This window comes from Prionailurus bengalensis, chromosome F2, assembly GCF_016509475.1.
Source record: "Prionailurus bengalensis isolate Pbe53 chromosome F2, Fcat_Pben_1.1_paternal_pri, whole genome shotgun sequence".
Lineage (NCBI taxonomy): Eukaryota > Metazoa > Chordata > Mammalia > Carnivora > Felidae > Prionailurus > Prionailurus bengalensis.
In genome coordinates this window covers 45,984,937-46,008,098 of record NC_057353.1, presented here as the reverse complement: position 1 = coordinate 46,008,098, position 23,162 = coordinate 45,984,937, and the positions used below count along the sequence as shown (strand labels likewise).

Here is a 23,162-nt window from a genome sequence, read left to right as displayed (position 1 = left end):
GGGCCTTGACGGGAACACGTGTGGCTCACTGACCTGTGTTCCCTGACTGTTGATGTCGATGGCATCGCTCCACTCAGTTGTTGTGTCCCCCAGACATTCTACTCTTAAAAAGAGGCTAGGAAGTAAGTCTTTGGTCTTGCAGTCTGGATAATTGGAAATCTGATGATACAGTTCATGATGAATTGAGCACTCAGAAGGAATTCTTCTGCAATAAACCTCAAACTTTGGAATATCTAAAAAAAAAAAAAGGCATATGCAGACTCAGGCCTTGACAAAGATGAAGGGATATTAAACATAATGTGGCAGGAGAAACTTCTCGAAGAGAGATGAATGATACTTTTATTTCAGTGTTCTTCACAGGATCACAGGTAGCTACTGAATTAAAAACCTCCAGGAAGATTATAGGTTTTATATTATTTAGATTCAATGCGATAAAATATACCTTTAATATTTTCCTTTATAAGGATTGTTACTGGACATCTGTTGTGGAAAATTATCCGAGGACTAGGGTCTTCTGAGAGGGTTAAATAAGTCACTCCAAAGTGTTCTTGATATGTCAGTGCTACTGCCCTGGAATGAAATCAAATCAAATGACAGAAGCGGTTTAGAAAAAAATGAATGCTTCCTCTCGTGGTACGTGTTTATTTAGATTTGTAATATTCAGAACTGCACAACACCATCTCTTTTATCAATCAGAAGAAGTGTTTTCCAGAGAAAGGAGGCCATCCTCTCATCTAGTAACGGACTTATACTAATTACAGCTTTACCGACTTTTTCTCGACAATAGTATCACATAATTATCATGAAATATCTAAAGACGTAAAAAATTATTTCAAAGAGGAAAACCATAACTTCTACCACTTAGAATTCTGGCCAACCGTGTGCTAACCTCTTCCTCCTCCTCTGCTCTCCTTTGTGCAGATGTGCCTTAAACTCTACACATGCAGGGCCTTCTTCTTCAGAAGTGCTTGGTACATTTTGGCCTAAGAGGAGCTGATATGCTTTTAGAAAGACTGCTAGAGAACATGGGTACTTGCTCTTTTTATATTCGAAAGGTAGGTAGGCTCATAATGCTTGCTGTCAGTTGTCACATCATCATATTGACATGACCTCCACTTTGCATACCAAGAGCAAAGCTCTATTAATCGGCGTTAGAAAAAGTGCTGTGTGGGCATACGCTGTCCTCTACAGTGGAGACACAAAACTCTTCCAGTCTACATCATAGACTACCAAACAATATTTCGTATCAAAATAGGACAAAAAAATCCTCTCGGAGGTTTAAATTACATGGACTGATCAAATTAATCAAAGAAATCAGATATTTGCCAAATGTAGTCCTCAGTTTACACTGATTAAAAGGGGTTGATGATGCATTAAAGAATTCCCCAAATGCCATTTACCCTGTTCACCAAGGTGAGCTCTTCCCATAGTATTTGCCTGAAATGCCAAAGTGAATTGTCCAGTAGCGTTTGGGGAAATCACATTAATAACACATCAAAGGTGCACGGCAGGGCTGAGGGGAGGAGGGGGAAGAGGAGATGGGGCTTGTAGGAAGTGAATTCACTTGCTGAGTACAGTCCCTGGATTCATACCAAAGCTCTTTTCCCAGCCTAATTTTGAAAGAGCTGGGGCAAGCCAACCTCAGAGAATTTCTTCTTGCTAGCCAAGAAAGCTGGGGGCCAGGACTAACATATGGTATTTTCAATCTAATATCTAGTTTAGTATTTGTAGATAAGATTAAGTTATATTAATACAATCGTGTCTTAGAATTCTTAGAATTTTAAACATCATTTCCAAATGCAATTTTATTTTAAATTTTGGCTTTCAGTTTTAAAAATAAATTTTGTTTTCTCGACATAGGTTCACATCACTTTCAAAAATACTTCCTTCAACTCACCACACTTAACTTCTCCAGCCAGAATATAAATATAACCACTCCTCTTCAGAATCAGGGATGAAAAGTGTTTATAAAATCAGGATGTTTCTGAATGTTGTGAAAGAAGAAGGGATATGTGTAGGGAACAGGGCCTTACTATTATGGGTAACGTGAGTTGGGAAGTTATCGCTTAAAATATTACTACTACAAATCTCTGTAGACATCAAAAAGTTAGAATAGCTTGAATCTCAAATGAAGTCTGTAAAATCACAATCACGGGAAAAAGGTACCTCTGAGAAGATCACAAGATATTTTCTTCTGTACTTTTTGCATATACCATAAATAAGTTATTCCCGACAGCTACAGAAAGGACGTATTGCATGCAAAACAACCACAAAATAAAAGTCCAGTATGAACAAACCATTACATGTCTCCGGCTTGATTCTGTGGTTGTTATTTGCATAATTGGTAATCGGTAATTGGAGCAACTTGCGTGCAGGAACAACCACAGAACAGAGTCTTCTGTGACTTGTGTTTATCTAAGTTATCTCTGCTAATGACTTTTAAAGAAAAATTCCATTTTGAAGTAGATGTAAAATATGGGAAAGGAAAAAGGTTTTCCAACTTGACTCTCTCATATTTTAACCCTTGACAGAGGCTAAGAAGTCATCATAGAAGGCTATCTTTTCATTTTGATGTATTGCTGCTATTTCATGCCACAAACACCATCATTCCCCCCCACCCCCACCCCCCATAAGCTGCAATAAGGGAAAAATCTCATCAGGAGTACGCTGGGGCAACCCACATGTGATCACAATGTTTGCCCAATTGTGTACGATGTCTAGAAGCCATTAAAAATCAAAGTAAAACCTGGGGCACCCGGGTGGCTCAGTCAGGTAAGCGTCTGACTTCAGCTCAGGTCACGATCTCACGGTCTGTGAGTTCAAGCCCTGCATCAGGCTCTGTGCTGACGGCTCAGAGCCCGGAGCCTGCTTCAGATTCTGTGTCTCCCTCTCTCTCTGCCCCTCTCCTGCTCACGTGTGTCTCCCTCTCTCTCTGCCCCTCTGCTGCTCCTCAAAAGTAAATACACATTAAAAAAAGTAAAAGTAAAACCCAGTTTTACACGTGGTGAGCAATGCAGCTGTTTTTGTCTCTCCTGGTACCTTGATGAAGAGCTATCGCAACAAGCTAAGAAGGGCATTCACACGGAGATAAAATACCTGGTGCAGAATCCATTTTCCCCACAACTTCCGAAGGGCACGGCTACACTCTGTCTGGGAAACTCTTGTTTAACTATAGCCGGCAGGCTCCAGCACTGGGAACTGTTGGCACCTGAGGCAGGAGAAAAGGCCAGCAAGATCTGCTTCTGCAGCATGGAGGCATCCAGTGGTGACTGACTGATATCGGGCATCAGGTCCCAGCAAGGAAGGGAGCTGGATTTCACAGCAGGCTGCTCTCCACCTGCACAGATGCTGAAAGTGGCACTGTCTGGAACGTGAAAATACTGAGAAAAGAAAAGACAATGCCGAGAGAGCACGGTTACTGCACCAATGGAGAGAAGGGGAGCTTTTGAAAGCACAGCTTCTAAGAAACCATAACCATGTAGTCTCAGGAGGTGGCTGGGTGGGGGACATGGGCATGTGAGAATCCCATTCCCATGAGAAAGCCCCAACGAGACTATTACAAGCAATAGGGGCAGGGTCTGCTTTTCTAGGCATAATGAAACATGATAGGGCCGGGGTGACTTAGAAGGTGATGCAAAGTTCTCAATGTCCCCCAGGTACTGCAAAAATCCAGATGTCGTAAGGGTCGACATGCCACATGCTGGGGAGAGAGTCCTCTTGGATGGGTATGACTGGACTGAAAGGGTGCGCTCTGAGGGGCCTTGGGAAGAAGAGAGCTGAATGAGATACAGAACAGTGAACTGGGAGCTCAGAAGACAAACTCTGTTTAAGGCTCATCCTGAGGGAGGAGGAAACTCTGATCCCAACCCTCAGTTGAAATTCCACAGGGTTTCTGGCACATTAGAAAGTCTCAGAAGTTTGACTTAAAAAGGACCTTTAGAGATACTTTATTTAAAACTCTTCTTTCACATCTGAGGAAGCTGCTTTCCAGAGAGCTGCTGACTTGTCCAACATCACAAAGACAGTGAGTGGCAAAGCCCAGCTGGAGCCAGGCTTCCTGCTTCCCATTTGGTGGGTTTCCCACTGTTCCACACACCTCTCTGAGAGGCTAGGGACCGTCATGTCTTTAAAAATAATGCCTACACCTGCATGAAGCAGGGTATGGTTGAAAAAGGGGACACTCCTCAGCTGCCTGGAAGTACGTGGGCCCATCCCTCTTCTCCAGGGAGCTGAGGCAGAGCAGGAGTTCACTGTGATGCTGGGGTTGTGGTTGCCGCCGGCTACTACCATTTCCTGAGTGCCTGGCCTTTTTACTCATATTAGCTCATCTAATTGTCACCAAAAACCTGTAAGGAATGAAAAATTATGCCTATTTTCAGAGGAGGAAATGTCAGCGTGGAAAGCCCTGACTGAAGGTCTCAGGAAGCCCGAAGGTGGGGAGGAGCAGGAGAATTATCTGCACACATGCTGATTCTCTTGCCAAATCCTCACCTAAAATGGAAACATTGTTGACTTCTATTTCCCGACCGGGTACTTCTGGTCACATAGTTATTCTACTGATACTTTGAAGAACCAAAATGAAATTCGATTATTCTGACATTTTTGTAAATACTATCATGCATTGTAAGCTTAGAAGAGTAAGACTTTCATCCTGTTTTAGTGTTCTAATGTAATTTTTAGGAGCTGAAAGGGATAAAAATAAATGCAGACATAGCTAAAGAAAGAAAATACTTTCCTACGTGATAGTTTCAATAGCATAAAACAACAGCTTACCACTTAGCATATCATGTTTTTAAGTCCTTTTAAAATATCTCCTTACTCTCTCAAAATAGAAGTGTTCACTTTAATTGTATAAAGAAGAGAATCAAAATTCTTTCTTGGATTTATTTTCTGCATATTCTGCCAGTGGGATGCTAACATAAATGGGCTGGTACCTTTTCACAGTTACTCTCCTCGTGGGCAGAGAAGTCAGGGCTCCCACACGTGTGGCTCAGCTGGGGCCGAGCCCTCTGCCCACACGGCTCCTCCAGGCACCGCAGCCTGCGAGGCAGATGCTCTTTTCCACGACACCCGGGAGCCAGCCCTCAGGCCACTGCCCCGCGGGCGGGGCTTTGCCTTCGCGAGCATGCTAGCCGAGTGTGCTGTGGCCTCCAGCGGCTGGGGCATACACGACACGAATCCAGCAGTGCGTCGGGACCTGCTGCATGTTCATTACCTGGAAGCGCTGGCCACGACATCCGTGGTTTTAATTCAGTTCAAAATAAATTTCTCTTTACCTACATTCAGTGTTAGTTTCCTTCTTTATTCTAGGCTAAAACCTTAATCTTACTTATCGCTAATTGATCGAAACTTAAGACAAATCAATAATGCTATCGATTGCTTACCTCCTTTCCAGAGTGGGGTTTGGAGACAGATAACTGCGGTTTATAAAATATCTGATAGGGCATATTATTGATTATCATAGTCTTGTCTTCAATCTGAATAATCTGTATACCCTGCTGAACCAGGGAGGAGATGCAGAATTGACATAACTGCAAGACAAGTGAGGAAAGAACAATTTTGAAAACATTATAAGGCACGTAAAACTTTCTCCTTTTTTAAAGGGCCATTTTATCTCTCAGCTTGCCCACGACAATACCAATTTTACCTTTTGCTCCAGCACATTTAAATTTTTTTTTAACGTTTATTTACTTTTGAGACAGAGAGAGACAGAGCATGAACAGGGGAGGGGCAGAGAGAGAGGGAGACACAGAATCTGAAACAGGCTCCAGGCTCTGAGCGGTCAGCACAGAGCCCAACGCGGGCTCGAACTCACGGGCCGTGAGATCATGACCTGAGCCGAAGTCGGACGCTTAACCGACCGAGCCACCCAGGCGCCCCATGTTCCAGCATATTTATCAGAGTCCCCTTTCAGTCTCAAAGACGTCCCAGCTCCCCAAAGGGCCACTATTTACAACAGGTGTCCTGGCACACCAGTTATTTCTGGTGTTTCCAAGTTATTTAGCCAATTCCCTCACAAAGTATTTACGTAGGAACACTTGTATGTAAACAGAGGTCACTCAGGTTTTCAACATGAAGTCGAGCACTCCTCCTCCTCTTCCTCATGCTCATCGTGGCAGCTACCTCACGAAAGGCCTGGGAGGGACCAACGGGAGCCCCAAGAACAGCATCGAGTGGCCGTGGCATACTGCTTTCTTGTGCTCCACTTGTAAGTACTTACACATGCTAACTCACAGAATCCTCACATGGGGCAGCTACTATTGTCTCCATCTTACAGAAGAGGGAAATGAGGCTCAAAGAGGTTACGTAGCCTGCTCAAGGTCAAAAAGACAGAGAGGGTCTAGTTGGGATTGAAAACCAAGCAGTCTGGTCCTATGGTACAGCTCTTAACCTCTGCGTGTATCATCTCATTACCTTACCATGTTGTATGACGGACTGGTGCTCAGAGAAGATATCCGCTTAGTAAATGGTAATGTCAGGATGGCAGTTCTCAAAGTGCGGCCTGGGATCCTTGTGTGTGTGTGTGTGTGTGTGTGTGTGTGTGTGTGTGTGTGTATTGGGGGTGGGGGGGGAGGGTCTATGAGATCCTTTCAGGGTGTCCAAAGGTCAAAACTATTTTCATAATAAATACCAAGACGCTATTGTCTTTTCCATTCAAATTCCCTCATGAGTGAACAGTGAAGTTTTCCAGGGGTTATATGACCTATGATGTCATTACTGTCGTGGCATACATACAGAATGTATGTTTGTGTATTCTTGGGGTCTAAAGTTTTGCTTTAATTGCTAGTTTGATGAGTATCAATAGCCATAGCCCACATGAACAAAAGGGTTTTGGAGGTCTGCAATAATTTTTAAGAGAGTACAGGGGTCCTGACACTAAAAAGTTTGAGAATCACCAGGAAAGAATAATGATATAAATATAGGCAATAATATATTTTCCACCAGTCCATTCATTCATTCACATTTATTCCGCATTTGCTGTGGCCACTTTGTGAGGTGCTGGAGGTATTGGGTGTTGGGTTGTATGGCATCACATTTTTTTCCAGGTTTTGATGGTCGTTCTCAACTTACAACTATTCAGCTTTGGGTGATTCACGCTTGCAGCTCTTTGCCATTTACACCCATGTTACAGTATTTTGGCCGGCAGAACATAAACATGTGTTGCCCAGACAACTCTGAGGAAATGGATACCAGCCTGGAATACTGAAGAGAAACCAACTTCTTTGTATAGAGAAATTTATTTTTAAAAAGTCACCAAATGACCCTAACTTTTTTTTGAGAGGCTCTTCAAAGATGCCTGTCAAAATCTAACTTCTCCCCAGAGAAAGGTCATTCTAAATCATACTACTATGATGAAGTAGCCCTTCTTCTTCTGATTGGGAGGGCTAAAATAACGAAGATACTGTTAAGTACAGCATGAGACCTTAACGTGGTACACTATGATATTGGGCTTTCACGCATACCGGTTGCTGTGATTTGTTACTATATTATTGAACTTAATTGGTTTTCATAGAGTTTAGAAAAGATTGATGCTGAAGATCATGCACCATTTGTATTTAGTTAAATAGCCGATTAAGTATGTTTTCTGCATTCATATCATTAAAGAGTGAGAACCAGTCCTCTGTTTAGGAATATAACTTCCTCATAACATTTGGCACCATGGGAAAATTAGAGCGGCTTTTGCTCAGGATGCCCTTTCCAGGAACGTAACCTTTGCTATAGGAGGTTTGTCCTTTCACTCAGTGCACAGAATGTTAGCAACTGTACTTCCTGCTCTAAGAAAAGGAGGCCAAGTACATTTGTGGATATTTTGGAATAAGTTCATTTTCCCCCCACATACGATCAATCAAGTGACCGCTGAGTGTTCCGAAATAGAGTGGTTATTGGATAAATTATGTGACATGGCTTTTATCACTGCTAAAGGAAAAAAAAACCCCGTATGAGACAGAGGTCTAAGAAATCACGTGTTGGACTGTTATAAATTGTCTAGAGCAAGTTGTACCAAAACTGGATTAAAAAGAAAGGGGTAGACTCATTTTAAACAGGTGGAGGGGTAGGCATGCTATTTCCCCTGAGCCATGCAGACTTTGATCCTACCTTCTGATGTCCTGGGAAAGCACCGAGTCTTATTTCAGCATCAACAAACCCTTCTTCGTCCAATGACACAACTTCACCATTACCTCCATCTTTCCACTTTGGAGATGTCAGGTTATGGACCAGTTTAATTGCTACTGACTTATGCACAGTGTTCGTATTTGCCCAGTATATTCCAATTTGAAAAGCCTCCTGGAAAAATAATGCCTCAATTATAAAGTATTTTTATTAACCATGATATTTTTACCTCAATTCACAGGAATTTTTTTTTATATTATATAATAGGTCTACTTAGGCAACCAAATCCCTTTATGAGTTTTGTTTTTGTTTTTGTAATGGCAACATACATTTTATTTTAGTTCCCAATGTTTTCTTTGATTCACAATGGAATTCATATTTATGGAAGGGGGAAAAAAACAACCCCAACTGTGGCTCCCCTATAAATAACAAAAACTTAAAAACTAAGGGTTTCATTTCATTCAACAAAAGAATAATATGCAACCTTAGGTACATGTAGGTCAGCATTCTAATTCCATAAGGTAACATCATCTGATTATTAAAAAAAAAAGAAAAAAATAGGAAAATGCAATTGAATAAAGATGTTCATGAACTGTAGCTCAAAAAAAGTACTCTTCAATTGTTCCCCACCAGAAAAACATTTTATTTAGGAGTTCCATGTACTCTGTTTTCTTACAGATTGATGTACTTCTTGAAATGGGTTAGCCTTATCAAGAAAGTTCTCTTGTGATGGAGTACAGTCTTGCTGTGAAATTCTGTTTTACATTAGGGTTTCCCCCTGTGCCAGCAATGACTCCATATTGTTATTATCAACAACTGGGTGGACATCTATGATTATGGATATCCAAGTCCACTTATAAAGGAAAAGGGGCCCTGACAAAAACAGTTGTTCAGAAATCCTCAATTCTTACCCACCTTGCAGATCCCAGAGAATTTCTGTAAGAACCACAAATCTATCTAGGGAGTGGGTTAGCACAGAATATGACTCTATATCCTTAACATACCCTGGGTAGGCCAATCCTAATGCTTGTCAAATATCCTGTACACAATGAAAATGAAAATGTAACTACTAGAAGTTATCAAATTTAATGATAACTCAAGCGTGAATACTGCTGATGGGGGAAAAAAGACATCTGAAATGTCTCTGAATATCAAAGAACATTCCATACCCCTTACACATGCATCTAAGACGACAGTTTTCTACAACTGATTCTGTTAAGAACATAAATGCAACCTCAGAATAAAGGCTAGCTGTTGAAAGCAAAGAATTCATATTAGCTAAAAAAAAGGTTATAGTACCTGAAAATTAGGAGGGATAATAATTTTGCCAGCAGGAACCTGTAGAACAATCTTCTCTCCTTCAAACAACCAGAGGTCCCACTTGGATTGATTGATAAGCAGGGCCCAGGGTAGAAGTTCTATCAACAACGTTCTAACATATGGCTTCCAGACTGACAGCTTCACTCGCATTGGGCTATCCCACTGACTCAGCTGTTCATTCCTGTTCCAAATACCACATCCAAGAGACTCAATGAAAAATGATGACTTAAGTATTCATGAAATATGTTTAGGATTCCAGACACACAATGCTCTTGTATGACACCTTTTCACACTAGACTCATCCAACGCTGAATTTGCATCCAGGAGAAAGAAACTTTTCACGCAATTACGTTCTAGGTTATGAGTAAAGCAGTCTACAAAATACATTTACCCAGACAATAAAAGGTCAGAATTGGATAGATGCATGCATATATCTTCTTTTTAAAAACACCTTTAATGGTATCTAGCATTTTGGTGAATGGTCATTTATTAATATTGGTAAACGTTTGTAGACAAAGATTGCTGGAGAACATTACCTGTCAGAATCCTTTTCATTATATGGCCACATGGGTTGAAGGGGCTTTTCTGGCCCATAGAATTCATCAAGGATCTGATTAACTGTGCATCCAGGGTGTATCTTAGTGGCTATTTGCTTAATGAGGGATGTAGAGATGGGGACAGCACAGTGTGAGGGATCATCTTCTTCTCTAGGCAGTCGAAAGGAAAAAATAGGAGTAAATACCAGATTTCTAAAGTGGCAGACAATTTATTGAAAAAATATAACCCTAGATGTATTATAGACCAATACTTTTTTGTGAGATTGAGGCAATTTTTGGTGATTTAGGGATTGGTAACACAGTTTTTGCATAATATGGGCCCTGGCCCCTTCTCCCTGCCCCCGCTCCCCATGTTCTTGGGTGAGAGCTCTATTCATTTCTTCTTCCACTAGAGAAATTATGTGTCAATTAAATTTTATGATCCCTCTTATTTATTTCTAAGTTTAATGAAAGAGGCTGAATTTTATCCAAAACTATTGAAGAGGATAAGAGAACACTAGGCAGGGCAATTTTATTTAAAAAAAATTTTTTTTTAACGTTTATTCATTTTTGAGACAGAGAGACAGAGCATGAACGGGGAAGGGGCAGAGAGAGAGGGAGACACAGAATTGGAAGCAGGCTCCAGGCTCTGAGCCATCAGCCCAGAGTCCGACGCGGGGCTCGAACTCAGGGACCGCGAGATCGTGACCTGAGCTGAAGTCGGACGCTCAACCGACTGAGCCACCCAGGCGCCCCTAGGCAGGGCAATTTTAAAATAACATTCTCATAAGGAACCCTACAAAAAATTCTACGTCCCTTCTTCCCCTCCATAATACAAAGTTGCTTTTCTACTGAATCTCTCTTAGGAAAAATGTGAGGACTTTTCCAGTACCTTGCTTGAAATGTTAGGTGATGTACAAGGTCAGGTTCTATGTTTTGCAGTGGTTTTTCCTGTCCTTTTCCTGGAATAATCTGTGTTTCACTCAATCCCAGACTCCTTTTCTCCAAATGTATGATAATGGGGTCTGGAAGATGACTTCTCATGATAAAAAGAGGGCTGAACACAATCTATAAAAATAAAAGGACAGAACAACTTTCATATTTGCTTTGTTGCAGTATTCCAGCTGTTTGATGCTGAAACAAACTTGTAATAAATCTCTTCTCTGGGTCACTCTGACCTTAATTTATTTCAGAACAGGAGAGGTCAGAGTCATATACCATATTTTAGGATTGGAAAGCACTCACCATTCGTTGTTGCACTTGAGAGTTGGGTTCTAATGTCAAAACTGTGCACCACACATAAAAAATGGAACTGTTTGAAGATGGCACCTGCATATGAGGTAGTAAAGGCTTCTATTAAACACTAATTTATTAATTAATCAAAATGAGGCACAGATATAATGTCAGTTTTGAGAATTAAACAATTTAAATTTATAGAAAAAAGCCACTAAAAAAAAGAATAACTAAGCAAAAACAGATTTCATTATGGTATAAAGTGAACGTGCAGTGAGTCCATGAAGCCAACGCTTTCTTAAAGACAAGGGGATTTGGTATGAGGAGAGACTGACACAAGACTGGGTGGGAGAACGGCTGAGAAGATTTGTCCCTCGTGGGAATGAAAGTGATGATGGCAGAAGGCAAGAAAGAGATAAGCAATTGATAGCCCACTGCCAAGATTTTTCAAGTGGGGAGAACACCATCCCTTCCCTCCCCCCCTCCCCCACACCTCCACCCCAAGCCCTGCTGCATCAGGATCTTTCTCAAGATAGAACTTGCCTCCACCTGAAAGGAGTAGTGTCATAGCTCTAAGAACTCCTGTGTGGCTGTGGGATGGGAGGAAACACTTTGAGAAGCAACATTCAAAGTCTTTTTATATTATTTCAGATCTCCCTCTTTTGTACAGGTCATTTTTTAGATAAAGTGCTATAGTGAATAAAGAACATAATGAGGAATGTTAATTTTAAAGCTGCTCTATTCCAGATTGTACTACTTCTTATACCTGAATGACAATGCTATACTCAGGGGACTTAGATTCCAAACACACGTCTCTTGACCAATCTTCGTCTCCTTTGGCCTTTACACACAACTCTGTCAGTTCACTGTTTTCCAGTATGTATGAAGGCAATTTCTGTTTGGCTGTGAGGCAGTCAAAATGTTCTCGAATCACAGCTTCTCCATCCTGACCAATGTAATGCTGAACGACTTTCAGTTCTATACTTTGAGACAAGTAACTACAGATGATCTGTCTTCCACAGATGATAATCTAAAAGATAATAAATAAACAAACAAATAAATAACACAAATAAAGCTCCATCAATTCAGATTTCATGAACCGGAAACACATAACTGTTCTGACAGTAAACTTGTTGGTTTTAACAGAAAGAAAATGAAGTCATTAGCTTATTTGGAGCATACCAAAAGAAAGGCTTGGTCGTATTTGCTTTGTTCATGTTGAGTTTACAGCACTCAAAAGACAGGCACAGGCAGGGTCCACATCCAGCTAGAAACACTGATTGTGTGCTTGAGAGTGAGGTGGGGCGGGAGATAAAAGACCTATGGAATGAAAACCTTGCAAATGTGCACACACAAAAGACAGTTGACCTGGAAAAGAGGTGGAGGTTGAAACTAGCAACTGACCAAGAGTTTAGGGGCAGACTCAGAGGCAAGAAGCCAGGCCAGGGGCCGGAGAAGAAGAGGCAAAGAGGGGTGGAGGTAAACCAGAAGAAGTGGTGTTGCTGAAACTCCAACAGCAGAGACCGACCAAGATGTGGTAGTGAGTGGTGTCCATAATGTGGCAGTCAAAAAAGATGGGGGTTGAAAACAAGACTTCGGCTCTGGTGGCTGAGAGGCCAACTGGTGATGTATCTATTCCCAAGGCTGGTTTCCAAGGGCTTCCTGCAGTCTTACTCAGTAAGAGATCATTTTATAAATTGATAATAAAAAAATAACTTTTAACTCAGATGCCTTATTTTATTTTATTTTATTCAGGTCTTCCCCATAGAGAAGAAGCATGTATCATTGTAAAACACACGTAATTACCCATTAAACCCATGTATTACCCAATTTGTCATCCAGCTAAGAGTATGGTTCACAGTAGACATTAAGAAATGTCTCTGAAATCAGTTGAAGTTGAAAAGATAATGCAAAATTTATTCCTATGCAGTGAATCCTTCTGTAATACAAATATTCACCATGAGTGGAAAACAAAGGACTTTCATATACTGGATTTTCTTGTTTGTAATATTTTTTCCAGATTATAAAAATAGTAGTCTCTCTCTCTGTCACACACGTACACACATACCCATACATATGTGGCTTACTTATGGGTCTAAGGATGTGATGGTTAATTTTACGTGCTGACTTGAATGGGCCACAGGCTGCACAGGTATTTGATCAAGCATTATTCTGAGTGTGCCTGTGAAGGTGAGGTTCACTGTGTATTGGTAAACTGAGTACGGAAGAGTGCCCTCCCCAGTGTGGGTGGGCCTCATCCTGTCAATTCAAGACCTGAATAGAACAAAGAGCCTGAGTAGGAGGGACTCCTCCAACTGAGCTGAGACTTTGGTCTTTCCTGGCCTTTGGACACAGACCAAAAAACATCAGCTCTTCTGGGTTTCAGCCTCCATAATTGTGTGAGCCAATTTAAAATAAATCTCTCCCTCTCCTTCTCTGCATACATATGTACACCCACATATATATGTGTGTGTATATACTCATTTTTACAAATTAGTTCTTTTATTCTCACAGCAACCATATCAAATAGGTGCTGCTATGACTCATGTATGAGGGAAAACAGAGGCACAAGGGAAAACAGAGGCACAAAGATGATGGATAACTTGCGGGACATTACCCAGACTCTCTGGCCTAGAGTCTGTGCTGATAATCACTCTGAAAGTCTGTTTATTATAAAATTAATACCTACTAATTAAGAAAATGTAGAAACTATAGAAGAGAATAAAAACTGCCCATCATAAGGTAAATGTGGTAGATCCCATTGGTTCTATGCTAAATAGGTGGTTCCTCCCTTTCCCTTGATATGAATAACCCTCATTTGGTTTAGGTCTCAAAAAGCAGCAAAGTACTCAGGGAAGGTGGACACCTCCATGAACCCTAGAATCTATTATAATTGTTACAAACTAATCCTGGTAAATCGATTCTCCTTTTGCCAGTGATTACTTTAGGGGTGAACATGGGACGCTCTCTGGCTAATAATATGAAAAGGGAAGACTGCTAAAAGGCCCTGGGAAACATTTTCCTCCTTGATAAGGGAGACAATTTGAGAAGCAAAAGCCCTGCTTCTTGTCTGTCGTGGAAGATGTTATGAGAGGATATATATGCATCCATCTTTCGTAGGCATCTTAAGACAAAAAAGGCAAATCCAACAGGACAGCAGAGCAGCAGATACAGCACTGAGTTGCTTAATCAACCAACACCTAACTCGACTTCTTCATTCTTATTATGTGAGATAATAAATGTAAAAGAGGAATAGTTCTTCCTCATTAACTTATTATGAAGACTAAAAAGCCTATTTTGTTACTTCAAACTGAAAACATCCTAATGGATACATTTTCCTATGTGATTAAGGGTACTTTGTAAACATCTTTGTAAGTAAACTATTATTTACACAAATAACTATGAATAATTATTTATGAATGAACTATTACTTACCCCAAATAAACCTGCTAGATTGATAGACCAAAAATAAGATGTCATTGTTGTTTCAAATGGTATTAGTTGAACAGTGAAATTTAGCATTTTCTTAAACACTTATTTTCCAACTATCTATTCCTTTGAATTTTCTTTAGAAGGAGAACATCTGTAAAAACCAAACTGTGCCTAACTGTTATATTATTCCTAGATACTCTGCCATAATAATCTTTTAAAACAATGTTTTCTCAGTAACAAACACAGAAGTCAACTGGACCATGAGTCCTAAGTTAGCAGGCAAGCTTTTCTTTAGCATATGCTAGGGGTTACCAGGCACTCATGGTTAAGTCTTATGAGGCCTTAGCGTCGCCTAACTTTAGGTAAACACGTGAAAGCTCTGAGGCAATATTCAATTTTGTTCTTACTCTTGGTGTGCCCAGGCCTGGCAATGTATGCACACTGCTCTTGCTTCAGAACCTTTGGGCCCCATGAGATTTAGGAGAGAATTTTGCTGTCTCTCACAGAAACCACAGAATCTCTGCAACCATCTGGGACTCACTTTGTTTAAAGACAAAGATCCTCTTGGTGGGTTTTTATAGTTTCATTTTCAACTATAAAGCCTGTTAAATAGGCTTTCAAATTTGATAAAAAGAAAACCCTTAAAAGTGGCCAGGGAGGGAAGGCTACTTAGATGAAGGGAAATCCAAAATGGCTACTCCTCAGAGCGGTGTTCTTCACGGCTGCTCCCACGCAGGGTTCAGCGAGAGCCATGTCTGCTTTTCTTCAACATGGCAACACTTACAATGCCTTTATTTTGAAAATTATGGTTAAAATTTCAAGATTAATTTATCAGTTGAAGACAGCTACTTAATTTTTTTTAATGTAGGGTTTCTCTTTAATACACATTTCCAGGTTTCACACTAATTCTCCTCTTTCCCCAAAGCCACAAAGACGTGTATTGAAGATTTCCACATGTGATTTTACTTAGCAGGTTTCAGAACTCTTATTAGATCAGTGCCAAGAAGAATAGTGATATTAAAGAATAACTCTAGAACACCAGATGCACTGGAAAATGATATCTTAGCCATGATTAAAAGTGTATGTATAAAGATACAAATATACATACATACATACATACATATGTACATTTAAGTTTTTAAAGTGGTGAAGTTTTCCTCAATGAGGGGATGGGAAACGTGGGAGCCAATATGTGTACAGGGGTAGCTGTATAATGTACAAAGTTCTTGAGAAATTTTGTATGTGGTCAGTTTTCATTCAACTGGAGAAATGAGAGGGTTATAAGAAAGGCAGGGTACAACCAAATGGCATTGTTCAAATGCGCACTAGCCAATTCTCCATCATCCAGGGGCATGTTAATGCAGTTAAGGTACATCAGGGAGCTGCACACACTCACCTCCCCAAATGGAGCTTGGTAATTAGGCAGCTGCAGTTTATTTCCCAGCCCAGGTGGGACAGAAGTAAAGAGGCCAATATGAGAGAGAGGAAGGAATTCGTGAAGTTCTTCTGAAACCTTGATTCCTATCTGCCTTCCCAACCTGGCTAATTGAGGAAATCCTGTGTCTCTGATGTACCTTAACTGGAGCTAATCTGAATTTTGGTTGATCTACCCTGACAATAAAAAATTAAATCCAACTGAAAGACTAGACAGACTTTTCACAACTTTGACATATGCAGCGGTTGTTTTGAAGTTGGTGGCCTGCTGAACCTTTCAGCATTACCTGGGTTCAGTACCAACCATTTTCCATTTGCTTCATTCTAGGTTAAACAAACTGCTCTTTCTGTGTTCCACTTTCCATTATTTTGCTAAGTTTTTAAAATGGCCCTAATTTAGAGCCCAGTCTCACTTGGCTATGACAATAAATTCTAAAACTCAAAATATAAATTTTGCGTGTATGTGCCTTCTATGACAATGGGAATGGAAAATGGACCTCCAGTTCCTGCGGGACAAGATGACACTTCTTTCAAAAAGATACATGCAACGGGAAGGTGGCTTCTGCTTCCATTACTGGTTTCTGAAGAGTCCTTTCCTATTTGGCTAGATTCTTCTTCTTCTTCTTCTTTTTAATAACAGCATTTATTATAGTAGAATACAAGCAGAGAAAAGTGTGAGAGGGACTGCTACAGAAAATAATTATGAAACATTCAATGGTACAAATAACATTTGGAAATCCTGAAATGTGATTTGCACCAGATGCCTTAAAAATCTGTATATTTGACATTAACAGAGAGAATGATGAAAAGGATTCCTTAAACTTCTAATGAATGGAAAAATTTTTGTTAGTCTAAAACTAACAAACTTTTTGCTAATAGTTTGGAAAACTCAGAAAATCAGCAGAAGGTTGGGACGAATATATATATATGTGTGTGTGTATATATATATATATATATATATATATATATATATATATATATATATATACTTAGTTATTTGAAGGACTAATGTGGCCCTAACAAGAATCCGGTGACACAAAACAATGAATTTTGGTTAAAGAATAAAGTATATCTTTTCAGTCTGGGAAGATGTATCAAGCACCCCAAAAACATTCACATTTTTGCTCAGGTAATTAAGTTTTATAGCAAATTATTTTCAGGACAGACACAAACATTTGGACATACATATGTATACACAAAGATATTCATTTAAGGGTTTATTATGGCAACAAATTGGAAATTATCTAACAGTGCAGTAACAAGGGGATGGGTGTCTAAATGGGTTTCAACATAACACAGGGCAAATTACTATGCAACCATTAAAAAGATAGTTCAGGAATTTCAGATAACATGAGAAGATAAGCATCATATAATGTTAAGTGAAAAAAACAAGTTGAAAAACTAATTATAATCAGATCTCAAGTTAGTCAAAAAAAATATCTGCATAGAAAAAAACAGTAGGAAAAAATACACCCAAGTATTTACCTTTGGGTGGCAAAAATATGGGTAATTTTTCTTTTCTACCTTAGGCTTTCCTGTGTTTTCAGAAATATTTGAAAACAGTTAACATAAAAATAACCACAAGAAACTAATATTTATTGGGTGCTTTCTTTTACAAGGGGTATATGGAGGCACAGAAAGGTTAAGAAATTTGCCTAAGGTATCAGGTAATAAATAGTAAGGCTGAGAAATCTTTTATTATCAGGGGGAAAAAAAAGGTAACATTTTGTGAAAATTTTCAAAAAAGGTACTTTTCATGGCCAACTTTTTTGACTTAGGGTTTATTGTTGCGAAGCGTAATATCTGCTCAGGAACACTGTATATATTAATTTATCCCTGAAATTTAATATTATTCCTTAAAGATACATAATATCTATGCAAGAAGGAGGCACTACTTTAACACAACAAAGTCCATTTACTGTTACTCATGCCTGGGAATATTTCATAATTGTGCCTATGATTTACTGAGTTATGACAGTGGGCCAGGCACTACCGTAAGCACTTCACATATACAAACTCATTTAATTGCCACTAACTTTGTGACAAAGGCACAATCACTCTCCCCATTTCACAGATCAGGAAACTGATCAAAGAGGTTAAATAACTTGCTGAACGTCACACAGCCAGCAAGGGGATACAGCCAGACTGGCTATGATGTTAACCACCAGGATACACCATGAGAACCACTTCTCCATGGAGTGACCCCCCATTCCACTAACTGGCCACTGTTCTAGCAACCACAGGCAAAAGAGCTGAATGAATCGGGGAAGTTTAGACCACAGCAATGGCCATCAAAGTGGGAGCCCTGTACCAGTATCATCAGAATTTGTTAGAAAAACAAATTATCATGTCACACCCAAGACCTCCTGAATCTGGAACTCTGAGGGTGGGACCTAGCATCTACGTTTTAATAAGCCTTCTGGGTGATTCTGACGTACATGCAAGTTTGAGAACCAGTGGCCTAACGAAAAGGCAACTAAGAAGAAAGAATCATCCTAGCTTCCCTTATGTTTCCAAAGGGCTGTAATACAGGGCAGATACAACTTACAGATCCCTCACCACAAGTGGTGTACCCCTCAAGTTCTGACGAATGGTATAAACTGGCCAAATGGTGAGAGATTTTGGCTCCAAACTGGGAAAGAGCTTCCTGTATAGCTGGAGGTAACCAACTATGGAAAGGGCTACCATGTGAGAAAAGGAGCCTTGTATCATGTGGAGTGTTCAAACGGATGCTGAGTGACCATTTCTCAGGCACACTGGTGAATGGGAAGGTGTATAAGGAATTTCTGAAAGACCATGAGTGACAGAATCACAAACCAGAACGTACTCATTGGGCAGGTATCTGTTGAGCGCATATCCAAGTAAGAGAGTCCTGAAGCCAGATGACAGAGACATGTCTTGTTCTTACGACTTTCTAGCTCAAAGCTCACACTGGCTAGGCTGCTTCCATCAGGAGCCCCAGGAAGACCCATCTGTCCCATGCTCCTATCTTTAGGTTATACGGTCTACTTGGACTGGCCTCTATTAATCCAAATTCTACATGTTTTCCAAAGCCCAACTCAAGTCATATCTTCTTAGTGAAACCTCTAAGAGTCCTTCACACTTACTGTCGGTTGTGTACATTGTTGGGTTTATACACACTTGCAATTTAAGAGTGAAGCCTGTGTCACATAGTGTCTTCCATTTTACTCTGTTCCACTGCAGGCAGTCACCGACTACTTGAAGAATGGTCAGTTCATTGGGAAAACTCTTCTGCTATATTCTTTTCACTCCTGTTGCCCACAATAATGAGAACATGAAGTCCAGCTCCCTGATTAGGTGCAGACCAGGGACGTACATGGTACGGGTCCTACTGTTCACCTCACCAGTTGCTTCCTGTCTGCCAAGTACGGGCAATGGTGGAGCCCATGTTGCCTGCTAAGGAAAGCTCCCCTTTTCCTTGTCCAGAGTCTGGGGGGCTGTTTCTATCATGTCCTCTGTTCACATAAGCTCTGGATAGACTGTTACAATCCAGATGCTGATGTATATGTTAAAACTCTTATGACAAATCCAGTTATTATGTGTGCAGTGAAGCCAGTTTTCAGATTTTAATACTTCCTTTTTTTCTTTCTACTCTTGTCATATGTGCCATGCTTGAAAAACATCTTTTAAAAACCACATTTTCACATCTTAAGAACACAAAAAAAGTGTCAGATACTTTTTTTCCCCTTTGCAGTCTTAGAACTTCAAAAACAGCCAAAAGGAAGTTTTATAAAATACGTAAAAATATGTGCTGAGAGCTGAGGTTTTATATGCCAAGAGTTGGACTGTAGTGAATTTTTACTGCAGTTAATATTAACTCCTAGGAAAAGAAAGCTTGCTGGAGACCCCGGCCCACTCTGTCATGGGAGGTATCACAACACTTTCTCAAAGATTACCCTTACATGTATGAGAACCAACTCCTGGTTATCCACCTTTGGGTTATCCAGAGTCCCCAACACCCTGTCCTTCTTCTCCTTCTTAATAAAGGCCTTTTGGCCATTTCACAGCTCATTAGCACCTCTACCAGAAGGTAGGTGGTGACAGAGAGAAGAGGTGAAACTAAAATCAGTAAATTTTACTGCTCGTTAGCAGCTCTTGTAAAAGATGTGAGACAAAGGGTTTGAAGCCATCATCATCCTCAGGATCATCAAGAAACTTGTGCATAGTAGTAGTAGGCAGAACTAGACATACCACTGGGATTTTGTTTTTATTATTTAATTATTTTCATTTCTTTAAGTTCCCCTTCCACTAGTTACATCAAATAATTAAGAGCTGTCTGGGCCATGAACACAAGGAACTTACCTGCTTTTGCACTCCATTGAGTTGCTGAACCTTGATGATGAGTGAAGCAGTTCGACCCTTGTACTGAATAGTCCTAATGAAAGTCCCGGCATGGTCCACACTGAAGGGCTCTGACCAGCGCCAATTGCCCCAGCCTTCAATACAGATGTGTAACAGCTGGAGAGAAAAACAATAATCATCATGATGCCAAAAGTGCCAACAAAAATCTAGTCCTAAAATGAAAGTCTCGTTGCTGGAAAACCTTCCTATTTGTAATATTTAGCATCTGTTTTCTTTCTAACCTGCATTATTCATCCACTTCCAGCTTATTCAACCAGGCTAAGAATAGCAAATATGCCACAGAGAGTCAATGTGGTTTTCCAGATCACATTTTAAACCTTCTTAAAAATAATTGTCCTATCAAATGGTAAAAGGCCTGTTGAACATTTGAGAAAAGACCATTTCAATCATCTGGAGGACAAGAAGGTTGAAATGTAAGATCAAAGAACATTGGTCTTGGCTGATAGTTTATTCCTTCTTATGGCTAGACAATAATTAAAGCAAAATTTCATTTGTGGCATTATTTTTGACCCTAAATTGCCATTCTTTATTTTTGCTTTTGATGAAGAACAAAATGGCAATTTGAGGAAGCAGTTCATTCAATATACTGTTTTTATGAGATCACATATATCAAATTAGAACTACCTTCAACATTTTTAAAGTATGAGGAAATCTTTGTTCTATTTTTCTTCTAGTGTGTATTTGTTGTCAGTTTTACCAAATGAGTCTCCTGATTCATTCATATTTATTCATATAGTACTGCCACTTTTGGTAATATTTAGATTTCTTTCATGATCATGAAATATTTTCTGTTTCTACTTCTACTTACTAAATGCGGCTAAGAAAATCAGTTTAACTGAACAAGTATTCCAAAACAATATAATAATTACTGCTTCTTTAGGATACAATGAAGATAAACAATGTTCTATACAATTACTAAGGATAAGGAAATACAACTGACATTCTAGGAAAAACATTTATATGACATACAAACTCACTATTTTCTTTCATCTCATACATGATTTTTTATTAAAAATTTTTAATGTTTTATTTTTTGAGAGAGAGAGAGACTATGAATGAGTAGGGGAAGGGCAGAGAGAGAGGGAGACACAGAATCTGAAGCAGGCTTCAGGCTCTGAGCTGTCAGCACAGGCCCAACGTGGGGCTTGAACTCACGAGCTACGAGATCATGACCTCAGCTGATGTCGGACACTTAACCAACTGAGCCACCCAGGTGCCCCAATATATATAATTCTTTAAAAGAATGAACCCAAGGCTAATCATATGAAACATTTTCCAAACTAACAGAACGAATAAAACTTTAAAAATATTGTATAAAAGCTATCATAATAGACCCTTAAAATGAATACATTAATAAGAATTTACATGGGAATTATTATAACAAAAGCTTTTTGATGGAAAGATTATTTTTTAGTTTCAGCATTAGAAGGATCCTCAGAAAGTGCTTAAATTAAAAAATTTCCCAAGGTACTAGTTATCACAATATGATTTTGGTGGAAAGTTAAGGGAGGGTTTTTTCTTTTGGTCTTTAAGTACCTTACTAAAATATTTTTTAAAAACCTCCTAACTCATCTCCCTCCTTTTAATATGGTCCCACTCCAGCTCTTCCTGCATACAACTGCCAGTGACCCTGTGAAATCAAGAAGCTACCATTCAGATGATTTCTAAAGAAGAAAGCTTACAGCTCAAAGAAAGCAAGAAAGCAAGAAAGCAAGAAACCAAGAAAGGAAAAGAGAAAGAAAGACAAAGAAAGAAAAGAAAAAAAAAAAAGAAAAGGAAAGAAAAGAAAAAAGAAAAGAAAAAAAAATCCTGGACAGCAAATACCTTTAGGGAAAATTTGGTCTTACACTCTACAACATAAAAGTACCAGAGTTATCTTTGATCTTTAAATATTAGTTACAGAGAGAAAAAAAGAAAAACAATAGTGGTGTTTGGAACCATTTCAGTTTTTTTGTAGCACCAATTGGGAATAAGAGCTCAGGGCACACACAAAACTAAAAGAAACAAGAGAGTTGTTTTCTTTGGAGAGACTAGTAGCTGGAAATGACAAAAAAATAATGAGGCAAGGTACTTAAGGTCAAGCTCGGCGATATTTTTCCTGAAAATTCCACAGCCTCTGAAGAGAGGCTTAATGTACACAATGTAATTTTAATTGGAGAGTGTTCACATTTGCATATGAGCTCAGTTTTAGGTAGCCGCTCACTCTGTCTACACAGCTTTTACTGAGTGTCACCAAGGAATATGCTGTCAGGTTTCGCTTGGCAGCTATTTGTTCTCAAAATGTTGGTGCAGATATTTTCTTTGAATTATGAGAATCCAGATACGTTTGGATTTAATTCACACAGAAAAGCTGGGTGGGGGAAAACATAACACCTCTCCCCATATGCATCACCAGTAGAATATTTGTAATGTTTGGTCTGCTGTTAAAAACATCTAAATAGCTATTAAACACATATACTTTATTAAGAAAGAAATTACATTCCTAAGAGAGAAAATCTACAAAAAGGAAATGAGAAGGCCCAGCACTGCTTTGGTCCTCCTTCCCATGAGTGACTGATCCAGACACTAGACAGCAGTGCTGAGACTCCTGGGCATCAGGTGAGTGGGGCGTGTTCTGTTCTTTTTGAACCAAATGATTAAATTTCACTGCTATAGGTACTGAACTCTCCGTTTAATAATAAATACTCATAGGTCGATTTTTATTTCTATACT

The 23,162-nt window shown here is 39.5% G+C and overlaps 1 protein-coding gene across 1 annotated transcript in view; it reads right to left on the bottom strand.

Moving 5' to 3' along the window:
• The window catches only part of VPS13B (vacuolar protein sorting 13 homolog B), an 828,197-nt gene that overhangs the window by 39,315 nt on the left and 765,720 nt on the right, over positions 1-23,162 (bottom strand). The window contains 11 exon segments of the mRNA XM_043601463.1: positions 34-233; positions 443-570; positions 3,097-3,380; positions 5,385-5,531; positions 8,098-8,286; positions 9,412-9,613; positions 9,969-10,139; positions 10,861-11,036; positions 11,214-11,297; positions 11,968-12,231; positions 20,391-20,546. Coding sequence (XP_043457398.1) covers positions 34-233; positions 443-570; positions 3,097-3,380; positions 5,385-5,531; positions 8,098-8,286; positions 9,412-9,613; positions 9,969-10,139; positions 10,861-11,036; positions 11,214-11,297; positions 11,968-12,231; positions 20,391-20,546 — 2,001 coding nt within the window.